The sequence below is a fragment of the Oncorhynchus masou genome, chromosome 24, assembly GCF_036934945.1.
Source record: "Oncorhynchus masou masou isolate Uvic2021 chromosome 24, UVic_Omas_1.1, whole genome shotgun sequence".
NCBI classification, from domain to species: Eukaryota; Metazoa; Chordata; class Actinopteri; order Salmoniformes; family Salmonidae; genus Oncorhynchus; species Oncorhynchus masou.
Genome location: NC_088235.1, coordinates 90,843,332 through 90,863,358, shown reverse-complemented (window position 1 = coordinate 90,863,358; position 20,027 = coordinate 90,843,332). Strand labels below are relative to the sequence as shown.

General features: G+C 42.3%; 1 protein-coding gene across 2 annotated transcripts in view; it reads right to left on the bottom strand.

Moving 5' to 3' along the window:
• Positions 1-20,027, bottom strand: part of LOC135512994 (E3 ubiquitin-protein ligase SH3RF1-like) — a 73,796-nt gene that overhangs the window by 14,758 nt on the left and 39,011 nt on the right. For both annotated transcript variants that reach the window (XM_064935582.1, XM_064935583.1), the window contains exons 3-8: positions 18,915-19,190; positions 17,965-18,060; positions 14,857-15,165; positions 5,999-6,109; positions 3,321-3,448; positions 170-340 (exon numbers count right to left, since the gene is read on the bottom strand). In XM_064935582.1, coding sequence (XP_064791654.1) covers positions 170-340; positions 3,321-3,448; positions 5,999-6,109; positions 14,857-15,165; positions 17,965-18,060; positions 18,915-19,190 — 1,091 coding nt within the window. The remainder of the gene's footprint in view (positions 1-169; positions 341-3,320; positions 3,449-5,998; positions 6,110-14,856; positions 15,166-17,964; positions 18,061-18,914; positions 19,191-20,027) is intronic.

Genomic DNA, 20,027 nt, shown 5'->3' with positions numbered 1-20,027 from the left:
AGCAAAGTCCATACAGAAATGGTTGGTTAAGATCGGTGTGGAAGAACTTGACTTATAACAGCAAAGGAATGAGATGTTCGACGAGCCCGAGCAAAGCCCACATACTTTTGGTCATGTAGTCATGTGTATATGTGTGTGCATGCGTAAGGTCTGTGTGTGTGTGACAGACCTGCTGACAGGGCTCATGTAGTTGCCTGGGAACACTCCTATCTTGCCGGTGTGCATGGAGGTGCCTTTGAACCATCCGTCCTGACAGCGCTCCAGCACAAGGAACATCTCTCCCTTCCTCAGCTCCAACTCATCCTCCTTACGGGGGGGGTAAGGGAACAGGGCCACGTAGCTGCAGTGGGGGGGAGAGAGATGGGACACATCAAACACACACACGTGGCCATCGACACAGGGACTGTCCAATTAACCTCAGGAGGAAATGAATCACAGACATGTTGTGGATTCAGAACATCTCGTCTGAGACATGAGCAAAATGTACCCCCCTTCCACAGACTAAAGTATATCCATCAACATCTCCCCTCTCTTTCTAGTAGGCACTTGCAGGCTGATCGAGATGGACATTCCCCTCTGGACTGGTCTTCCAGTAGTTCAGAGAAAGCTGCGCTATATGTCTGTAGAGCAGGGATAGGCAACTGGCAGCCACTGTTGTAGGCCCGCAGATCAATTAACCCCCCCCAAAAGTAAAACATATATTCAACTCACTGTTGAGAGTTAAAATAGTAGAATACAGAAGTTGCAAGGTTTCTATCCCATTGGGGACAATTTTAATGCAAATGTAAAAAATAAATAAAAATCTACATAACGAAAATCTTAATTTTCCCCATCAGTGGTGTTTCCAAACTGATTTGCTGTACTTTTTAGCTTAAGTTTTCAAGAAACAAATACAAATCTTAAAGTTGTGTTTCCATCTCATTTTCAACTCTACCGATAGTTGTTGTTATTGACAAAGCAGTAATTGACAAATAGACACACCCCCGCCCCTCGTCTTACCAGACATAGCTTCTCTATCCTGCCGATGCATGAAGCCAGCCAGCTCTATACTATCCGTGTTGTCGTTCAGCCACGTCTCAGTGAAACATAAGATATTACAGTTTTAGTATCCCATTTGTAGGATACTCTTTCATCGTACATCGTCCAGTTTTCCAATGATTGAATGTTGGCCAATAATATGGAGGGTACTGGTGGTTTACCTACTCGTCAGCTAATTCTTACAAGGCATTCTGCCCTCCTCCCCCTTCTCCTCGCTGATGACAGGGATTTGGGCCACATCTTGACAAAACAGTATATCCTTCACATTGGACTTCTTAAAGAAAAAATCTTTATCCAGTTCGAGCTGAGTCATCGCTGTTCTCTTTTCGGTCATAAGAGACCGTAGCAGCAACATTATGTACAAAATGAGGTACAAACAATGTGAGAATATATATATATTTTTTTAAATAGCACAGTTGGTTAGGAGCCCGTAAAACGGCAGCCGTCCCCTCCGGTGCAATCATCTCTCCAGAGTTCCTCTGTGGAGATGGGAGAACCTTCCAGAAGCACAACCATCTCTGCAGCACTCCACCAATCAGGCCTTTATGGTAGAGTGGCCAGACGGAAGCCACTCCTCAGTAAAAGGCACATGACAGCCCACTTGGAGTTTGCCAAAAGGCACCTAAAGAACTCTCAGACCATGAGAAACAAGATTCTCTGGTCTGATGAAACCAAGATTGACCTCTTTGGCATGAATACCAAGCGTCATGTCTGGAGGAAACCTGGCACCATCCCTAAGGTGACACATGGTGGTGACAGAGTCATGTTGTGGTGATATTTTTCAGCGGCAGGGACTGTGAGACTAGTCAGGATCGAGGCAAAGATTAACGGAGCAAAGTACAGAGATCGTTGAAATCCTGCTCCAGAGAACTCAGGACCTGACTGGGGTGAAGGTTCACCTTCCAACATGACAACAACTCTAAGCACACAGCCAAGACAACACAGGAGTGGCTTTGGGATAAGTCTCAATGTCCTTGAGGCTCAGCCAGAGCCCGGACTTGAACCCAATTGAACATCGCTGGAGACACCAGAAAATAGATGTGCAGCAACGCACCCCACCCAACTTGACAGAGCTTGAGAGGATCTGCAGAGAATGGGAGAAACTCCCCAAATACAGGTGTGCCAAGCTTGTAGCGTCACACCCAAGAAGACTTGAGGATGCAATTGCTGCCAAAGGTGCTTCAACAAAGTATTGAGTAAAGGGTCTGAATTCTAAATCTGATATTTCAGTTAATTTTGAAGAAATGTCTAAAAACATGTTTTCTTTGTCATTATGGGGTATTGTGTGTAGATTGATGAGGGGAACACACAATTTAATAAATGTTAGAATAAGGCTGCAACGTAACAACATTTTGAAAAAGCTACGGGGTCTGAATACACTGTATATGAACTTGTATTAATCATAGTCTAATTACCGACCGGGGGGCCTCCATTGATTTTGTTAGTCACTTAATGTGTAAAATGCAGGGAATTAACTTTAAAACTGTTTTTTTCCACTCTACGCCACATGGCAAAACGAGTGGTATTTCACGAAATTAGTTATAAAATTGCAAAATCTTATTTCCACCCCATGGCAAAATGTGTAGAATTGCAGGAAATTAGGCTATGGCTGGCTCTGATTGCCAGTGTGTGCATGGATGTGGGTACGTAGACCCGGGAGCCACTGCGGCCCATTCTGTGTGTTCACACCCATCACTGATGTAGAGTAATACTATGGTAACTTTCTGCATGGCACAGCTATGTTGCAGGGCTCCACTGAGGTGCTGTAAAGGGAGTGGAAAAGTCACATCTCCAAGAACCTCAAGAGGGGAAGAGGCTTTAAAGAACAACTGCTGACAGACAGCATAGACACTTTCACTAGTGTCAGGGAGGGGGAAATTAAAAAAAAATATGCAGAAACACAAACACACTCACTTTGGGGAGGTGGGCCGTATCTAATTCTATCAAGTGTCTGGAGTCTCTCAAAGGAGTAATGATGTGAGAGGTCCAGGGTCACAGGCAAGATCTCTGATAGGACCCAGGAGACTCCATACCCCACAGCGGTTGACCTTTCACCCTTCACCTGTGCTCTGGGTCAACCTCTGGTGTTCCACACTGACAGCTGAGCGGACATTTAGAGGCTTGGAGAACTCCCAGAACACATTAGACGGCCCCACACCCTAGCCATGTGTGGAACATGCTCTTAAACGGCATGTTCTCTCTGGTTTAGTGTGCTGGTACTTTATACATGGAAGAGTGTTACATGTACATCTGTGTATGTGTATGTGTGTGTGTACACTCACACTGTGGGTCTTTGTCTCCCACTCTGATCGCTTGTGCTTGGGGAAGGTCTCTGACCAGCAGCCATCGGGGAGGCTGCTCCCAGCGCTGAAGATTGTGGGGGAGGAGGTGGGGGAGGAGGGAGAGCTTCCTGTCAAAAAACAAAACAACATTCTGAAACAGAGATCAAACAGCACAGAACAGTTCACAATAAGGTTGATGTGCATCCCTCACATAAAAAAAACTGCTTTGTTTGGAACCAAAAGACAGGAAACAAGTAAACAACTCACTGCCTTAAGCTCAACATGAGAGTTACATTAAAGCTCTTGATGGAATGATACATGAGAACCCTACCCCTGGCCTTTTAACCCATGACTAGGTGTTACATAATGAGAGGAACTGCTCTGTGAAAAAGGGATATTATTTACTCTGTTCAATGAGGGAGAGTATCGCTTGGCACAGAAGTTTGGTCTTGTCCCCAACTTCCCCATAGAACTGGGAAGGAATCTCAAGTGTGCTTGTTTGTTTGTTGCTATAGAAACGACACTGGGGCCTTGTGAATCCATCGCTGTGTTTAATTGGGACCATATGAAAGTAAAAACATTTCTGTAAACATTACATAGTTTAACCCTCAGGGGCGCTCCGAGCAGATTCTTCTGTGCTCTCTTATCCCCCTTGTTCTGCATCTAACGTGACAGAAACCAGACCAAAACAACTCTTACACAATCACACACACTGACACTGGGAAAGGGGAAAGGGGTTTATACTGGGAAAGGGGTTTGTTTTCTCCTAAACATGCAAAACTATTAATACATCTGCAGAGAAAGGCATTGTAGACGGTAAATAATTCAGGCACCATCACCTGGAACAAAACTAATGTGTCTCAGCTTGACATTAAAAGGCCTGAGGAGCAGACAGACATCACCACCATGGAACAGTGGGGGAGGGGGTTGGAAATACATTCAGAAGAGTCTACATACTACCATGTGTGTATGTGTGTGCTCTGTTGACGCTGGAGCTGAGATAATTACAATGCCTGCAGGCCAAAGAAATCATCATGTAGAGTTAGTTCCCCAGTAAAGTGGAGAGCTTAACCTTTGTGTACACATAGTCCCCTGTTCAGTAGTACCACATACCAACAACGCCACACACACAGTCAGTTGATCATGACAAAGCAGCAGATACATCAGTCTCCTCCATACACGATAGCATGTAAGTAAAGTAACATAGATCAACCTAAATAGTTGTTAAAACCATTATTAGGGTAGGAATGGGCATTTGAAATGTTTTGACTGTTCGAGTACTCACATGATAATCAAAAATGGGGAGAAAAAAATCTGATTTTAGAAGTGCACTGGAGAACAAAAAAATAAGCATTTATCTATAGGCCTATCCCAACAGTGCACAGTAATGCCTTATTTATCATAACCATTACAGAAAACAAATCCTAATAGCTAAATTGCTCAATTCAGTCAATAAAAAAGCAAGTGCCATTTAATTTACTGAAACCGTAATATCAACTGGTTATATTATATGGTGGAACAATCTTCTAAAAGGTAGTAACCTCAGCAGTGGTGCTTTTAATGTAGAAGAATATGGCTGTGCAATGGCATAGCCTTGTTTTGTTCATTTAGCAGAGATGCTCTTCTTTCCCGAGCCCTTATCACAGCCAAGAAACACTTATTTTAATAGTAAAAAACATGCAATATAACAAAATAAAATAATTTTAAAAGATTCTAGTGCAAAAATGTGATGCTCATCTGGAGTCTGGAACAGTTCACGTCAGAGTGATCAATTGTAACAGGGCTCAATTTGGCGAGTTGAGAAAGGTTTTCAGGGTTCAAAATCTACTTTTGTGTTACACAGACGCTCTATTTAGTTTATTTTGCCTGTTCTTGGGAATTTTCAAAATAGACGAACAATTCCTCATTGAAAACTGCATGGTGATGAATTACTGCCACGATATCTGTTTGTGGAGTAGGCATATGCTTAATGAGTCCGGTGAAAATATGCTCCTTGTTTCTATCAAACTAATGTTTTTGCACACTTTCACTGTGGAACTTGTCTATGTTTAGGGGGGGTTAAAGCCTAGGCTAACCAATTATAAATGGCACTAGCAGTTCGCCTAAGTGGAAAACAGATGGGATGCAATTATTCCAAAACTGCAGCTCGTTGTTGGAACTTGAGATAAAACTGTCATCATTTGGCAAGGAATTTAGCCTGTCTATCCCATCAGGCAGATACGTTTTTATGGGCATTTATTTCTGTAGTCTTAACAGGAGCACATGAATGTGTGTAGGGAGTGGTTGGAATGCAATTGAGTGAATGAGGCACGGCGAGGAAAGGGAATTTAGGGAGAAGAACTGTATGATGCTTGGCTTGGTTTCTTTTTTGTTGTGCCCCGCAAATGGCACACTAGCGTCAAAGCAAATGAATGTTGTCTTCAAGGCAAAATGCCACTTTCCTGTTCTAGGAGCCACAAACACATTCCACCATATCGCTTTACAGTATTAAAAAATGTTTGTTTTTTTATTTTAAAAATTAAAAATTAATCTCTGGCTAAAGATGGAGCTTTGACGTCCGTTCCAGTACTCATGTCCATCCCTAATTAGGGAAACCGTAGCGTAGTTGCAAGAATCCTATTGTTATATTGAACTGTTGGTGTGAATACTGTAGAATCTTTATAGAGAAGTTCACCTACCACAGGAATGGATGCGTAACTTGCCTCTGGGGGAAATGTGAACACGGTTGCAGTAGTAACAGGACTGCTGGGGGGAGGGGTCACTAGGAGTCCAGTTGTACAGATGTGTACCTGTTGAGGAGAGAAGACTGAATGTAAGTCAACTTACTCAACTAATACCACTACTACTCCCCTACAACATAATACTTTCAGGCATAGACATTACACACAAAACAGTGTGCTAGAACAATTATGGCATTTTTCAACGATAGTTGCAACTGAATGGGTCTCCATCAGAAGGGACAGATGTCTTGGTCAATTTGTGCCAGTCTGTCCCCTCACATCCAGTCTCACATTGGTAGAAGTAGGCTGTCATGAATGAACAGACTAGTTATTTAATCTCTTAATCATCTCACACAGGTCTTAAAATGTCCCATTGAATGGAAATGTCGCCTTCACAGCAGCGATGAACCCAATTGGCCAAATCAAGCTGTGCTCGTGTCCCAATAACCATGGCTGGGTTAGGTCATATGACTGCCAAGCACAAGTTTTAATTGGCTGGGTAAAGACCGGTGAGTACTGAAGTCTCTTGCTGAGAGACGGGGAACCCCAGCGGTGTGACACTGACTCACACTGGCTGTCCTGGTAACAGAGCAATTCTGTTGGACAGTCTCCTTGTACCCTGTACTCTCCTTCACTCCATGCATGACTGCCCCAGACAGAGCAGAGCTGCCATTCTGGGTGAATCATTACAGAGCACCCACCTCAGACTCGATCAACTGTACCGTGTGGAAGGGGAAGGTGCAATCAGGCAAGACAGAAAGTACTAGGCAATATCTATCTGTGTTGTGCATTTTGTTATACATGTGTATGAGCTACATGGAACATGTGTGTGTGTGTGTGTGTGTACACAACACAGGCACATCAATTACACTGGAAATTAACTGAACATGTTCAGTTTTACAACAGGTCTGTTTTCATATACTGCAGGCTCCTTTATACATCTGACATAAAAGCAGTAGATAGAAGGCGTGTTCATTTCCATACACTCCCTCTGGCCCCCCAGGAAACTACTGCTTCCTTTCTGTCTGCTTTGAAGGAGGGAGAAAAGAGATACCGAGCCACACAGATTTCACCTGGGGAGTCTGTCTTTTTATTAAATGCATTCATTTATAAATCAAACCCATCTTAAGTCATATAGCTTCCAGGTGTGCATGTAGGTTCTATAATATTGAGTGTGTCTGGTTCATAATTAGGGCAGATAAAGCCAGGCCTGGAGAGTAATGGCCGATTAATTAGGGCCGATTTCAAGTTTTCATAACAATCGGAAATCGGTATTTTTGGCCGATTTCCCCCCCAAAAATGTATACCTTTTATTTAACTAGTCAGTTAAGAACACATTCTTATTTTTAATGACTGCCTAGGAACTGTGGGTTAACTGCCTTGTTCAAGGGCAGAACGACAGATTTTCACCTTGTCAGCTCAGGGGATCAAATCTTGCAACCGCACAGTTAACTAGTCCAACGCTCTATCCATTGCACTCCACGAGTAGCCTGCCTGTTAAGCGAATGCAGCAGAAGCCAAGGTAAATTGCTAGCTAGCATTAAACTTATCTTATAAGTTTATCATAATCACTAGTTATAACTACTAATCCAGTTTAGCAGGCAATATTAACCAAGTGAAATTGTGTCATTTCTCTTGCATTCATTGCACGCAGAGTCAGGGTATATGCAACAGTTTGGGCTGCCTGGCTCATTGCGAACTAATTTGCCAGAATTTTACATAATTATGACATACATTGAAGGTTGTGCAATGTAACCAAAATATTTAGACTTAGGGATGCCACCCGCTAGATAAAATACCGAACGGTTCCGTATTTCACTGAAATAATAAACGTTTTGTTTTCGAAATGATAGTTTCCATATTCGATCATATTAATGACCAAAGGCTCGTATTTCTGTGTGTTATGTTATAATTAAGTCTGATTTGAAAGAGCAGTCTGAGCAGCAGCAGGCCCGTAATCATTCATTCAAACAGCACTTGTGCGTTTTGCCAGCAGCTCTTCAAGCACAGCTCTGTTTATAACTTCAAGCCTATGATCCTAATGGCTGGTGTAACCCATGTGAAATGGCTCGTGAGTTAGCTGGGTGTGCGCTAATACTGTTTTAAACGTCACTCGTTTTTAGATTTGGAGTAGTTATTCCCTTTGCGCTGCAAGGGCCGCGGCTTTTGTGGAGCGATGGGTAATGTTGCTTTGAGTGTGGCTGTTGTCGATGTGTTCCTGGTTCGAGCCCAGGTAGGGGTGAGGAGGGGGACCGAAGCTATACTGTTATACTGGCAATACTATAGTGCCTATAAGAACATCCAATAGTCAAAGGTATATGAAATACAAATGGTATAGAGAGAAATAGTCCTATAAATACTATATTAACTACAACCTAAAACCTCTTACCTTGGAATATTGAAGTCTCATGTTAAAAGGAACCACCAACTTTTATATGTTCTGAGCAAGGAACTTAAACGTTAGCTTTTTAACATGGCACATATTACTTTCTTCTCCAACACTTTGTTTTTGCATTATTTAAACCAAATTGAACATGTTTCATCATTTATTTGAGGCTAAATTAATTTTATTGATGTTTTATATTAAGTTAAAATAAGTGTTAATTCAGTATTGTTGTAATTGTCAGTATTACAAATAAAAAAAATAAAACAAATCGGCCGATAAACCGGTATCGGCTTTTTTTGGTCCTCCAATAATCGGTATCAGCGTTGAAAAATCATAATCGGTCGACCTCTACTGGAGAGTTTAACATGATTCTCCCCTCATCACCCTGTGGGTCCACGGCTTTAGTACGAGATGGGTCACCCCAACATGAAAAGAACTGTCTGCACACACACAGAAACAAACATGCTCTGATAGCATAGTCAACACACACATACGAGAGCACCAAGGGATGCCACCAGTTGTAGAAGGGCTTTGTGTGGCTTATGTTTACGAGGGGAAGCTGTGGGTAAATCATGTCAGTGTTTCTGGGCTGTTTTGCAGCCCTGAGCCCCGGAAGGTGAAACAGAAGAGGACGCTAGGGTTGGGCGGAATACCATATACCGGTATTGATGCATGGACTGGTTTGAGTTTTAAACGGTAGTTTGGTTTGTTAAATGTGATAGTGGAGTAAACTATTTGAGTCATCTTTCATCTCTCTCGCCATGCCGCATTCCACACAGACCTAGCCCCGCCCCATTCCACACAGACCTAGCCCCGCCCCATCACTCAAGGAGCACATTTGTTGTTGCTCGACATTGAGACATTTGCTTTCATTCTGCACGGTCATGCATCAATGTTGAGGCAATTTTCTGCTTGCTTCTTAATATAAATCCACAAGCGTTCTATAATCCATTTGTTTCTTACATGTGCAAACATCTACATAGTTTGTCTTTCATTAGCAAGTTGTGGCTAAATCGTGTTAGCCACTAATGCTAATAGTTAGTTAGATGACTAGCTAATAAATGTACAAGCAAATGCTAGTTAGATGGCTCGGTTGCCAGATAATACAATGTTAATTTCTCTACCATAAGCCACCTCCAATCGTTTTAGACAATTTGGCAGTACGTCCAACCGGCCTCAACTGCAGACAGCGTGTATGGCGTTGTGGGCGACCATTTTGCTATTTTATTAGGATCCCCATTAGCTGTTGCAAAAGCAGCAGCTACTCTTCCTGGGATCCACACAAAACATAATACAGAACATCAATAGACAAGAACAGGACAGAATTACATAAACATTTTTTTTAAAGACGCATGTAGCCTAGATATCAATGCATACACACAAACTATATAGGTCAAATAGGGGAGAGGTGTTGCTTCATCTGTTTTTTGAAACCATGTTTGCTGCTTATTTGAGCAATATGAGATGGAAGGAAGTTCCATGCAATAAGGGCTCTATATAATACTGTATGCTTTCTTGAATTTGTTCTGGGGACTGTGAAACCCCTGGTGGCATATCTGGTGGGACAAGTGTGTGTGTCAGAGCTGTGTGTAAGTTGACTATGCAAACAATTTGGGATTTTCAACACATTGTTTCTTAGAAAACGAAGTAGTGATGGAGTGAGTCTCTCCTCAACTCTTAGCCAAGAGAGACTGGCATGCATAGTATTTATATCAGCCCTCTGATTACAGTTAAGAGCAAAATGTGCTGCCCTGTTCTGGGTCAGCTCCAGCTTAACTAGGCATTTCCTTGCAGCACTGGACCAAAAGCAGAGCATCTCTATTTTATGGACAGACCTCTACCCATCTTTACAACCATTGCATCTGTTTTCACCATGTGTTTACAAGCTAAGGTAAGTTATTTTGTCTACTGAAATTGTTCAACAGCCACACCATTCATTACCAGATACAGCTGAGGTCTAGAACACAAGGAATGATTTGTACCAAATGCTATGCTCTTAGTTTTGGAGATGTTCAGGACCAGTTTATTACTGGCCACCCATTCCAAAACAGACTGCAACTCTTTGTTAATGGTTTCAGTGACTTCATTACCTGTGGTTTCTGATGCATATATGGTTAAATCATCAGCATACATGGACACACATGCTTTGTTTAATGCCAGAGGCCTGGTCATTGGTAAAAATTGAAAAGAGTAGAGGGCCTAGAGAGCTGCCCTGCGGTACACCACAATTTCCATGTTTGACATTAGGAGAAGCTTCCATTAAAGAAAACCCTCAGTTCTACTAGATAGATAGCCATATCATGGATTCAGAGCTGAGGTTGAAAAGCCATAACACAAGTTCTCTCAACAACAGGTTATCGTAATTTCAATAATATCAAAGCCTGCACTGAAATCTAACAGCACAGCTCCCACAATCTTCTTATTATCAATACCTTCAGTCAATTGTGTCAGTGCAGTACATGTTGAGTGCCCTTCTCTATAAGCATGCTGAAAAGTCTGTTATTAATTTGTTTACAGAGAAAGAGCATTGTATTGGGTCAAAAACTATTTTTCCAACAGTTTTCTAAGAGCTGGCAACAAGCTTATAGGTCTGCTGTTAGAACTAGTAAAGGCCGCTTTACCACTCTTGGGTAGCGGAATTACTTTGGCTTCCCTCCAGGCCTGAGGACAAAGACTTTCCTCTAGGCTCAGATTAAAAATATGACAGAAAGGAGTGGCTAGAGAGTCAGCTACCTTCCTCAGTATCTTCTTGTCAATGCCAAGTGGTTTGTCATTATTGACCAATTTTCCCACACTAACATTACAAAATTGTAACTTGCAATGCTTTTCTTACATTATTTGTTTTTTATGCATGAATACAACTGCTCACTGTTCGTTGTTGGCATTTCCTGCCTACGTTTGCTCACTTTGCCAATGAAATAATCATTAAATAATTTGGCAACATCAAATGGTTTTGTGATGAATAAGCCATCTGATTCGATGAAAGATGGAGTTGAATTTGTCGTTCTGCCCATAACTTCATTTAAAGTACTCCAAAGTTTAATGTAATTGATAGGTCAACATTGTGAACAGTCTACCCCATGGTGGCGTTGGGGTTATGGTATGGGAAGGCATAAGCTATGGACAACGAACATCATTTGCATTTTATCAATGGCATTTTGAATGCAGAGAGATACTGTGATGAGATCCTGAGTCACATTGTCATGCCATTTATCTGCCGTCATCACCTCATGCTTCAGCATGATAATGCAAGGCCACATGTTGTAAAGACCTGTACACAATTCCTAGAAGCTGAAAATTCTTCCATGGCCTGCATACTCAGACATATCACCCATTGAGCATGTTTGGGATGCTCTGGATCGACATGTTTCAATTCCCTGCCAATATCCAGCAACTTCACACAGCCATTGAGAGGAGTGGGACAACATTCCACAGGCCACAATCAATAGCATACTCAGCTCTATGAAAAGGAGATGTGTTGAGCTGCATAAGGCAAATGGTGGTCACACCAGATACGGACTGATTTTCTGATCCAAGCCCTTACCCTTTTTTTAAGGTATCTGTGACCAATAGATGCATATCTACAGTGCCTTCCACTAATATTGCCACCCTTGGAAAATATTACCAAACCGGGCTGTAAAAAAACTTCATTGTTTATCCTCTTGGTCATTCATTGAAAAATATTCACACAAATCAAATAATTAAAGTTAAATAATTGGAAGAAAAAAATGAATTATTATTATTTTTTAAAATCTTCAAATGTGGTCCAAAATTATTCATTCAATACTTTGTGCAACCTCCCTTTGCCAAGATAACAGATCTGAGTCTTCTATAATGCGTAATGAGGTTGGAGAACACATGGCGAGGGATCTGAGACCACACCTCCATACAGAATCTCTCCAGATCCCGAAGTCCACGCTTGTGGACTCTCCTCTTCAGCTCATACCATGGGGTTTAAGTCAGGGGACTGGGATGGCCGTGGCAAAACCTTGATTTTGTGGTCAGTGAACCGTTTTTGTGTTGATTTTGAGGTGTGCTGTGGATCATTGTCCTGCTGGAAGATCCAACAACAGCTCAGTTTAAGCTTCATTGCAGAAGCAGTTAAGTTTTGATTTAATATCTGCTGGCAATATCTAATATCTGCTGGTAATAATTTAATATATGCTGGGGTCTATAATACCATGTATCCGAATAAGTTGTCCAGGGCCTTTGGAAGAAAGACAGCCCCATAACATCAAAGACTCACCACCATACGTCACAGTGGGGAGGAGGTACATTTTCGGCATGGCTATCCTTCTTTCTACACTAAATCCACCTCTGGTGTTTGTTTCCAAAAAGCTCTATTTTGGTCTCATCTGACCATAGAACCCAGTCCCATTGAAAATTCCAGTAACGTTTGGCAAACTGTAGGTGCTTGAGTTGGTTGTTTGATGACAGCAAAGGCTTTTTTATGGCAACCCTCCCAAACAACTTGTGGTTATGTACAAGACCTAACACAAAACCCAACTAACGTCTGCATTTCTCCAGCTGTGATTCTTTGGCAACTCGAACCATCCTCCTCACTGTGCGTGGGGTCAATATAGACACACGTTCTCTTCCAGGCCGATTGCTAACAGCTACATTTCTTAATTATTGCCCCGATAGAGGAAATGGGCATTTTCAAACCTTTGAGCTATTGTCTTATAGCCATTTCCTGATTTGTGCAGCTCAACAACCTTTTGTCGCACATCATTACTATATTCTCGGGTCTTTCCCATAGTGAAGGATGACTATGGGAACTCATATTTATACCCCAGTAAAACAGGAAGTCATGGCTTACCACTTAAGCGTTCCTAATCACTCAGATGAACTTAAAATGTAAAATATGCATGGGAATATACTTCAGTTAGATTTTACTCAAAAGAACTTCTAGGGGTGCCAATAATTGTGGCACACATGTTTCGGAGAAAAATATGTAATTTATTTCACATACATTTTTTTCAATAATTTTACTTCAATTAAAGGTTTGGTTTTTGTAAATATTTTGAATGATAGACCAAGAGGATAAACAGCAAAGAAACATTTTTCACAGCACATTTTGCTCATATTTACCAAGGGTGCCAATATTATTGGAAGGCATTGCCAATTATGTGAAATCCATAGATTAGGGGCTGATATTCCTTATATGAACTTTAACTCAGTAATGTTTTGCATGTTACTTTAATATGAATGCTGTCAAACCACAGACAAAGCCTTGTTGGCTTAATTTAAAAACACATTTCAGAAAGACTATAATTATTTTAACACTTCAAAGCAAAAAACACTGATAAGATGAAGTCAACATCCGATCTTCATATAACGAGTATATGGTCATTTGCAATGTCAGTATGAAAGTCCCTACTCTGTATACCAGGCAGGCTGGGGTGAGGCAGTTCTCCTCTACACTGTTCTCTGCTCAGCTGCAAAAAACTAAGCAAAATTCTAAAGGTTTCCTCACTTCACAGCTTCCGTCGGTCACAGAACGTCTGCCTAAGACGCTGACAAATCTGTCTGACTGTCTGTCTGTCATGTCCCCAGCCACTCTCTCTCTCTACAGTGCCAGGCAACCAGAGCAGCTGTGAGTTGTTGCCATTCCGATGTTGCTGTGGAAACCTCGGGGCTAAGCTGCAGTCTTTTTTGCGGGCGAGTGGAGTCACGCATCCATGATTTCCAACGCTTGGATGGAGCGATGGCCTGTTCGGAATGACGGGGGGAGAGAGGGAGGGAAGTGTGTGGTGACAGAAGGAGACTGGGAATCTTTGTCAGGGAAACAAACATCGGATGAAAACAAGAATGTTAGTTCAATCTGCTTGTTTGTGCTTGTTGCGTGAGCATCTTGCGTGCTCATGGTTTCCCCCTGTTCCTCTCTCTCACTCATTACCCCTGATTAACAGGCCCAGATGAACAGTGTGGAGCCGACATGAGCAGGAGGCTGGACACACACTGAGGGCTATGACAGACTTGGTGACAGTCCATTTCCAAGAGTCTATCATCAGCTATCCCATGAAATAAATGGCAGTGATTATACGCTTGTCCATAGTACAGACAGCCAACCATAGACAAATGAGGCTGCTATACTGGACAACATGATGGTTTTCCCAATTCTGGTATAAGAGGACAATATTGTTCAGAACAAAAATATGCAGTCAATTCTGGAGGAATTCATTAATGGGGACAATAGAGTCAGGGTTCTGGACAAGTCCATTGATCATACAGAATACTTCAGAGAGACATAAAGTTCTCCATTTAGTGGCTTCCTCGTTGAATACCCCTAACCAAACAGTACAAAGACACTGGACGTAGAAGCTCTCTCCCCCTTCATCTCACCATACAGTATATATCTGTGAGGGTTCGCTGAAGAAGAGCCCTCCCTTACTATCTCCCATCTCCTCCTCCCCTCCCCCTATCTCACCTGTGAGGGTGCGCTGCAGGACAGTCCTCCGCTGATCTCTCCGATGCGTGCGGCTGCCGTGGGGTTGGAGGAGCTGATGAGGACGGGCCCACTGATCTCCATGGAGTGTCTCTGGGGGGGCGGGGCCAGACAGGGCTTGTGGGACATGGTGAGGGATGTAAACGAGTGGCGCTTCTTACTGTTCTTCTTCTCCCCTGCTCGGTGGGGGCCACCGTTACTCTGGGGGCCCGATGAGGCCCCCTCGCCAGAGTCCCCACTCGAGTCCCCAGGCTTGTCCAACTCAATCAGCTGACGCGCTGCTGTGTTAAACTACAGGAGGAGAGATGGAAGAGGGGAAGGAAAGGAAGGCAGGATAGGGTGGGGTAGATAGGAGAGAAAAGGAGTCGTTGTCGTAAATATGATAATGAAAGCCGTCAATCTTCATAATAAACCTAGTTGTAGTAAAAACCACCCTGTGCCTGTATCTGATGGGAGAGAGCAGTAGGCTGAGAATGCTCCCAGTGCCAGGGGGTTGAGAGAGAACCTTGGGCTCAGGGAGTCAACGGTTTTCAGGCAGGAAGCGGAGCAGACAGCAGCCTTTCATGTGAGGTAGGAATCAAAGGAGGAACACTAAAAAGGGTTTAGCTAATCACAGGGAGAACGAGGGAGCACTCCACGACACAGATAGCCCCGAGCTGCTCTCCCTCTACCTGGGACATAAAAGTGGAGAATTTCACACCAATCCTGAGGAGAGGCAGTGCTAAATGAGTACACACATAGCACTAGATCAGATATACAGCCAAGTATATACAACCAAATATAGAATGGGTATCAGTATAAAATCACTGTACAGAAATAACTCAGACACAATCAAGTGTGGCTACAAAAAAAGCTTGTCCTCCATGACAGTTCCAGAATTGCTCATATTTCATTTTAAAAATAAAGCTGTTTACTGTCTGACATATGCTGAATGTACAGTAGTCATCAGTTGCACATTTGTTTATGTAACCCGAGTCAAAATGTTCTTTTTTTGGTGGAAAACGTATTTCTCTGCTGTGAAAATATGGTCAATTGTATCCATTAGTTGTTTTGCATCCGTTCCCTTCAAAATATCCACCCTCGGGATATTATGAAAAATCTAAATCTGTCACATGAATAGTGTCATGAAAAATGAGAAGAAACATTTTTTAAATTCTCCTCTGCTTCTAAGACTCAAAGATAACTTTCACAAAAGCATTCACACAGAAAATGTCTTGCCTTCTCAAATTGCTCTTCCTTTTATGACAAGCCTCTGCCCACTCCCGGGCTTCTCTCTACCATTAGAAGTGTAACAATTCACCAAACCCACGGTTCAGTACGTATTTGGGGTCATGGTTCCGTTTCGGTACAGCAGGAAAATTAAATGCAATTAACAATCTTCAGCATTCACAAATGTTCCTGGCATTGTCTGTTGAGACAGGATTGTTATGTTAGGTCTGTCAAGGTTCCACTCTGATGCTGCATTTGTAACCACGTGGGAGGTGGGAATTTACCAGTTGTGAAGTCATAAATGCCAGTTGGATGCATTCATGTGACTTGAAAGCAGATTGGCTAAATGGCCAACAAGCTGCACCCATAAACTAAAAGTACAGCTATCATGCTTGCAAACAAATTATAGAGTTTATAAATCACATGAATATATTGCTTTTTATAAATAATGTTTTGTTGTTACATTTGACTGCAGAAAATGCTGTTAGAGGCATTTTCCTTAGTAGGTGATGTTAGAGGTTACCATTTGGGAGAAGTGGGTGCTCAGGATGATAGAGGAGTTTCCCACAAGGAATTACCAGTTGAGGGGTGTTCAAGTGGATTTTTCACAGTCGCATGTGGTAAATTCCCACTTCCATCTGGTTACGCACCATGACAATGCCTTCTTCACTGTCAAATGCGCATTTGTGAGTCTCATAAAGTGGGTGGGTCTGTAGCACGGTACATCTCCCACTGCAGAGTAATGTGATGGGCTGTCACTGTTAAATAAGCACAACACAGGGTGCATTGGCCAAATCATTAAAAACGTCTACTTTGTCTTGCTTATATAGAGCGGGTACTATCTGTTTCCTGAATTGGGTGCAAGAGGGAAGTTCGTAACGTGGCTCGAGCACTTTCACGAGGTGCTGAAACTCCCTATTCTCAACAACCAGGAAGATGCTTCAAATGAAAACAGAGATGACTGCTTTAAAAGATAAATAGCCGACAGTATAGGCCCCAGGCCTATACAATAAAATAATATTGAAATCAATTTCATGTTCATTCAAATGAGTTCTATTTTCCTAATTGCAGGCTGCTGTCTAATTTTTTGCCTCAATATATTTCATGTGTAATGTGCGCAATGATGTGCCAAATTTAGATTTTAGTGCATTAGGGTAAGCCGTCTCAATTTGTGCAGTCATGATAATATCTTTCTAGGAGCTGATCCGTCGTCAGTATTGTGGAATAATTCTAATGTTAATGTAAGATTTGAATGGAGAAAGACAGCGCTACTCTCGGATCAGTTTTCTTTAGATCCTATCAGTATCGACACGCCTCAACACGCACTTAGCGAACGTTCTCTGTGTGGTGTTTTGGGAAACGCATGTTACATCTTCGGTCGTTGTAGGAAAGACGCATTGTTAAAACATTCGTAAACCTAAATTCTATCACTATCTGGAAACCAAGCCCATGTCTATTACACAGGTAAGGTTCCTACCAGCTGACAGTTCTCTCAGCAGTGATCATGGGAAACCTTTATAGGACAATGGTGAATTACCTCAGGATGTCAAGCTAAAGATGGCTAAAGCTTTTTAAAGCAAACACTGGCTGTATTTAAGGGGCACATGGGAATTTTGAAAGCTGCTCAGAAGGTGCTCAATGTCCAGACAATCTAATAGCATGTTAAGTACTTTGGTGAAATATACTATGACTGTTTTCAAGGGTGAAACAAAAGGGGAGAGCACTAATGTGTACATTCTGCAAGATATCTGACAAAGCAACAACAAAAAAGATTGCACTAACATACTCAGCATTTTCCAACCTCTTACCGGAGGTAAAATGCTTGCCTGGACATATCAGGGACACGCTGGTTGTTAAGACTTGGAGGAACATTTCGCTTACCTCAACATATGATATAGGGAAGATTCCAATTTTATCCCCCAGCATTCCCTCTGCCCAGTTTTCATCCACTCTGCGAATCACAGTCAGAATATCATCCTAGAAGAGAAAAGATGCAGAGCTTGTTACCAGGAAGACTGTTAAAGATGCTGCTAACTAGGAGATTTTCAGATCTTCTAGGAACAAACACCCAGGATAGAAGAATTATGAGGCTGAGAGAGAGCGAGACCATGTTTTATTAAAACTCCCAGAAGTGCCAAGTTATGCTACATTATTAGAGTAATACAGTACAGTGGATCCTGTTTAAAAAGGAACAAGATAAGCACTTTCGTTTGTTTCAGTTTTTGCTCATAAGGGACGGCAGGTAGCCTACTGGTTGCTGGATCAAATCCCCGAGCTGACAAGGTAAAAATCTGTCGTTCTGCCCCTGAACAAGGAAGTTAACCCACTGTTCCCCAGTAGGCTGTCATTGTAAATGAGAATTTGTTCTTAACTGACTTGCCTAGTTAAATAAAGGTTTTTAAAAATTAAGATAAAACAGCAGACTGCTTATAAAAGCCAAGGATAGAAAGCTCTAATCTACCCTTTCAGTTGATTAGAATAGATTGATAAATGTAGTCATTTAGCAATGGTACAGTAGCCGTCTAGTTCTAGATGTGTGAGTGGATAACTGGTCCTCTACACTAGGAGGAAAAATGCCTTGCATCCGCATGACACATCTGCAGGAAGAGACAGAGGAACACAGTTTCACTGAGGTTTGGTCAGGGTTAAGCCACAGAGCTTTTACAATCAACAGTTGTTGAGCTGTTAGATGCTCCAAACTCGGGAAAATTACAGCTTAGAAAAAACAGTATAGGTTGTAATTATAACTCTTGCTAGAAACTGTAGTTCCAGCTTTAGCGACAATGTCCTGTGTGGTAGGGCTGTAGCCTGTACAGTGGTCTAGAACTCACCTTAGTGAAGGGAAGACAGTCCTTGTCTGCCTCGTTGTCTTTCAGCTCAAAGTCGTAGAGGGCCTTGCACTGTGGCGGGGGCTGCGGAAGCGGCTTGATGATCTGAACAAAGTTGGTGGGGAAAAAGCCGTGGACTCCGCCCATCTCTCCATGGTACCAATTCTCATCCACCTGGCGTCGCAGGATGATAATGTCACCCTTATTGAACTTGAGGTCCCCAGGTTCCTTGCCATCGTAGTTGTACAGGGCCTTGGCACAGGGCAGCTGGGGTACACCCTGTAAAGAGAGAGAAAGAGAGATGGAGTGTTCAAGCTGTGTCCAAAAATCAGGACTCATGCATAATTGAGCACCACTCAGAACCACATGAATTATTCAAAACCCAGAGAAGTGTAATTGTGGACCAGAGCCATTAGGGACAAGAGCACAGTGAGGGGTTGTAGTGATGGTCCATATGGGCCACACGAGGGAATCAGGAATAAACCACCCAATAAACCACCCTGACCTGGGTAGAACTACATTTTCAGACAGACCCCACCACCCTCACAGCCAGCATTTCACTCATTGTAATCTTCTTCCACCAAGTCAGTGTGTGCCTCAGTCACCACTCACACTGACATTCATTCTCTTTTGCTTTTTAACTGAGAAAGAGACCCAAACGATGTACCGAAAATAATCTTGGCCCAAAACAGACAACAGTTACTATGGAAACCAAAGGAAGAAAAGTGTGAAGGCCTACTTGTTATGGGAACAGGCAGATACAAGAGAAAAGTTAAAGGCATTCCCAAAACAAGGAGTAAACTAAATATGCATCAATAGCTTGGTTTCCATCCAATTGCCAACAGATTTTAATGTGAATATTCTAAAACTGAATTAAGCGAGAAACCTCAAAAGTAGGTTCAAAGTGCACTACATCATCACGCACAGCTTTTTATCTGTAATAAGTGAATTTGATGGTAACACATCTCTGGTGGAATGCACATTTACAATCAGATGTGTTTCCATCAAATTGACTTGTTGAAGCGAAAAGGCTGTGCGTGATGACGTAGGGCAAATAAAAATGACTTTTGCAGTTAAATTCCCATGTTAAATGGGTTTCCATCGCATTTTCAACTG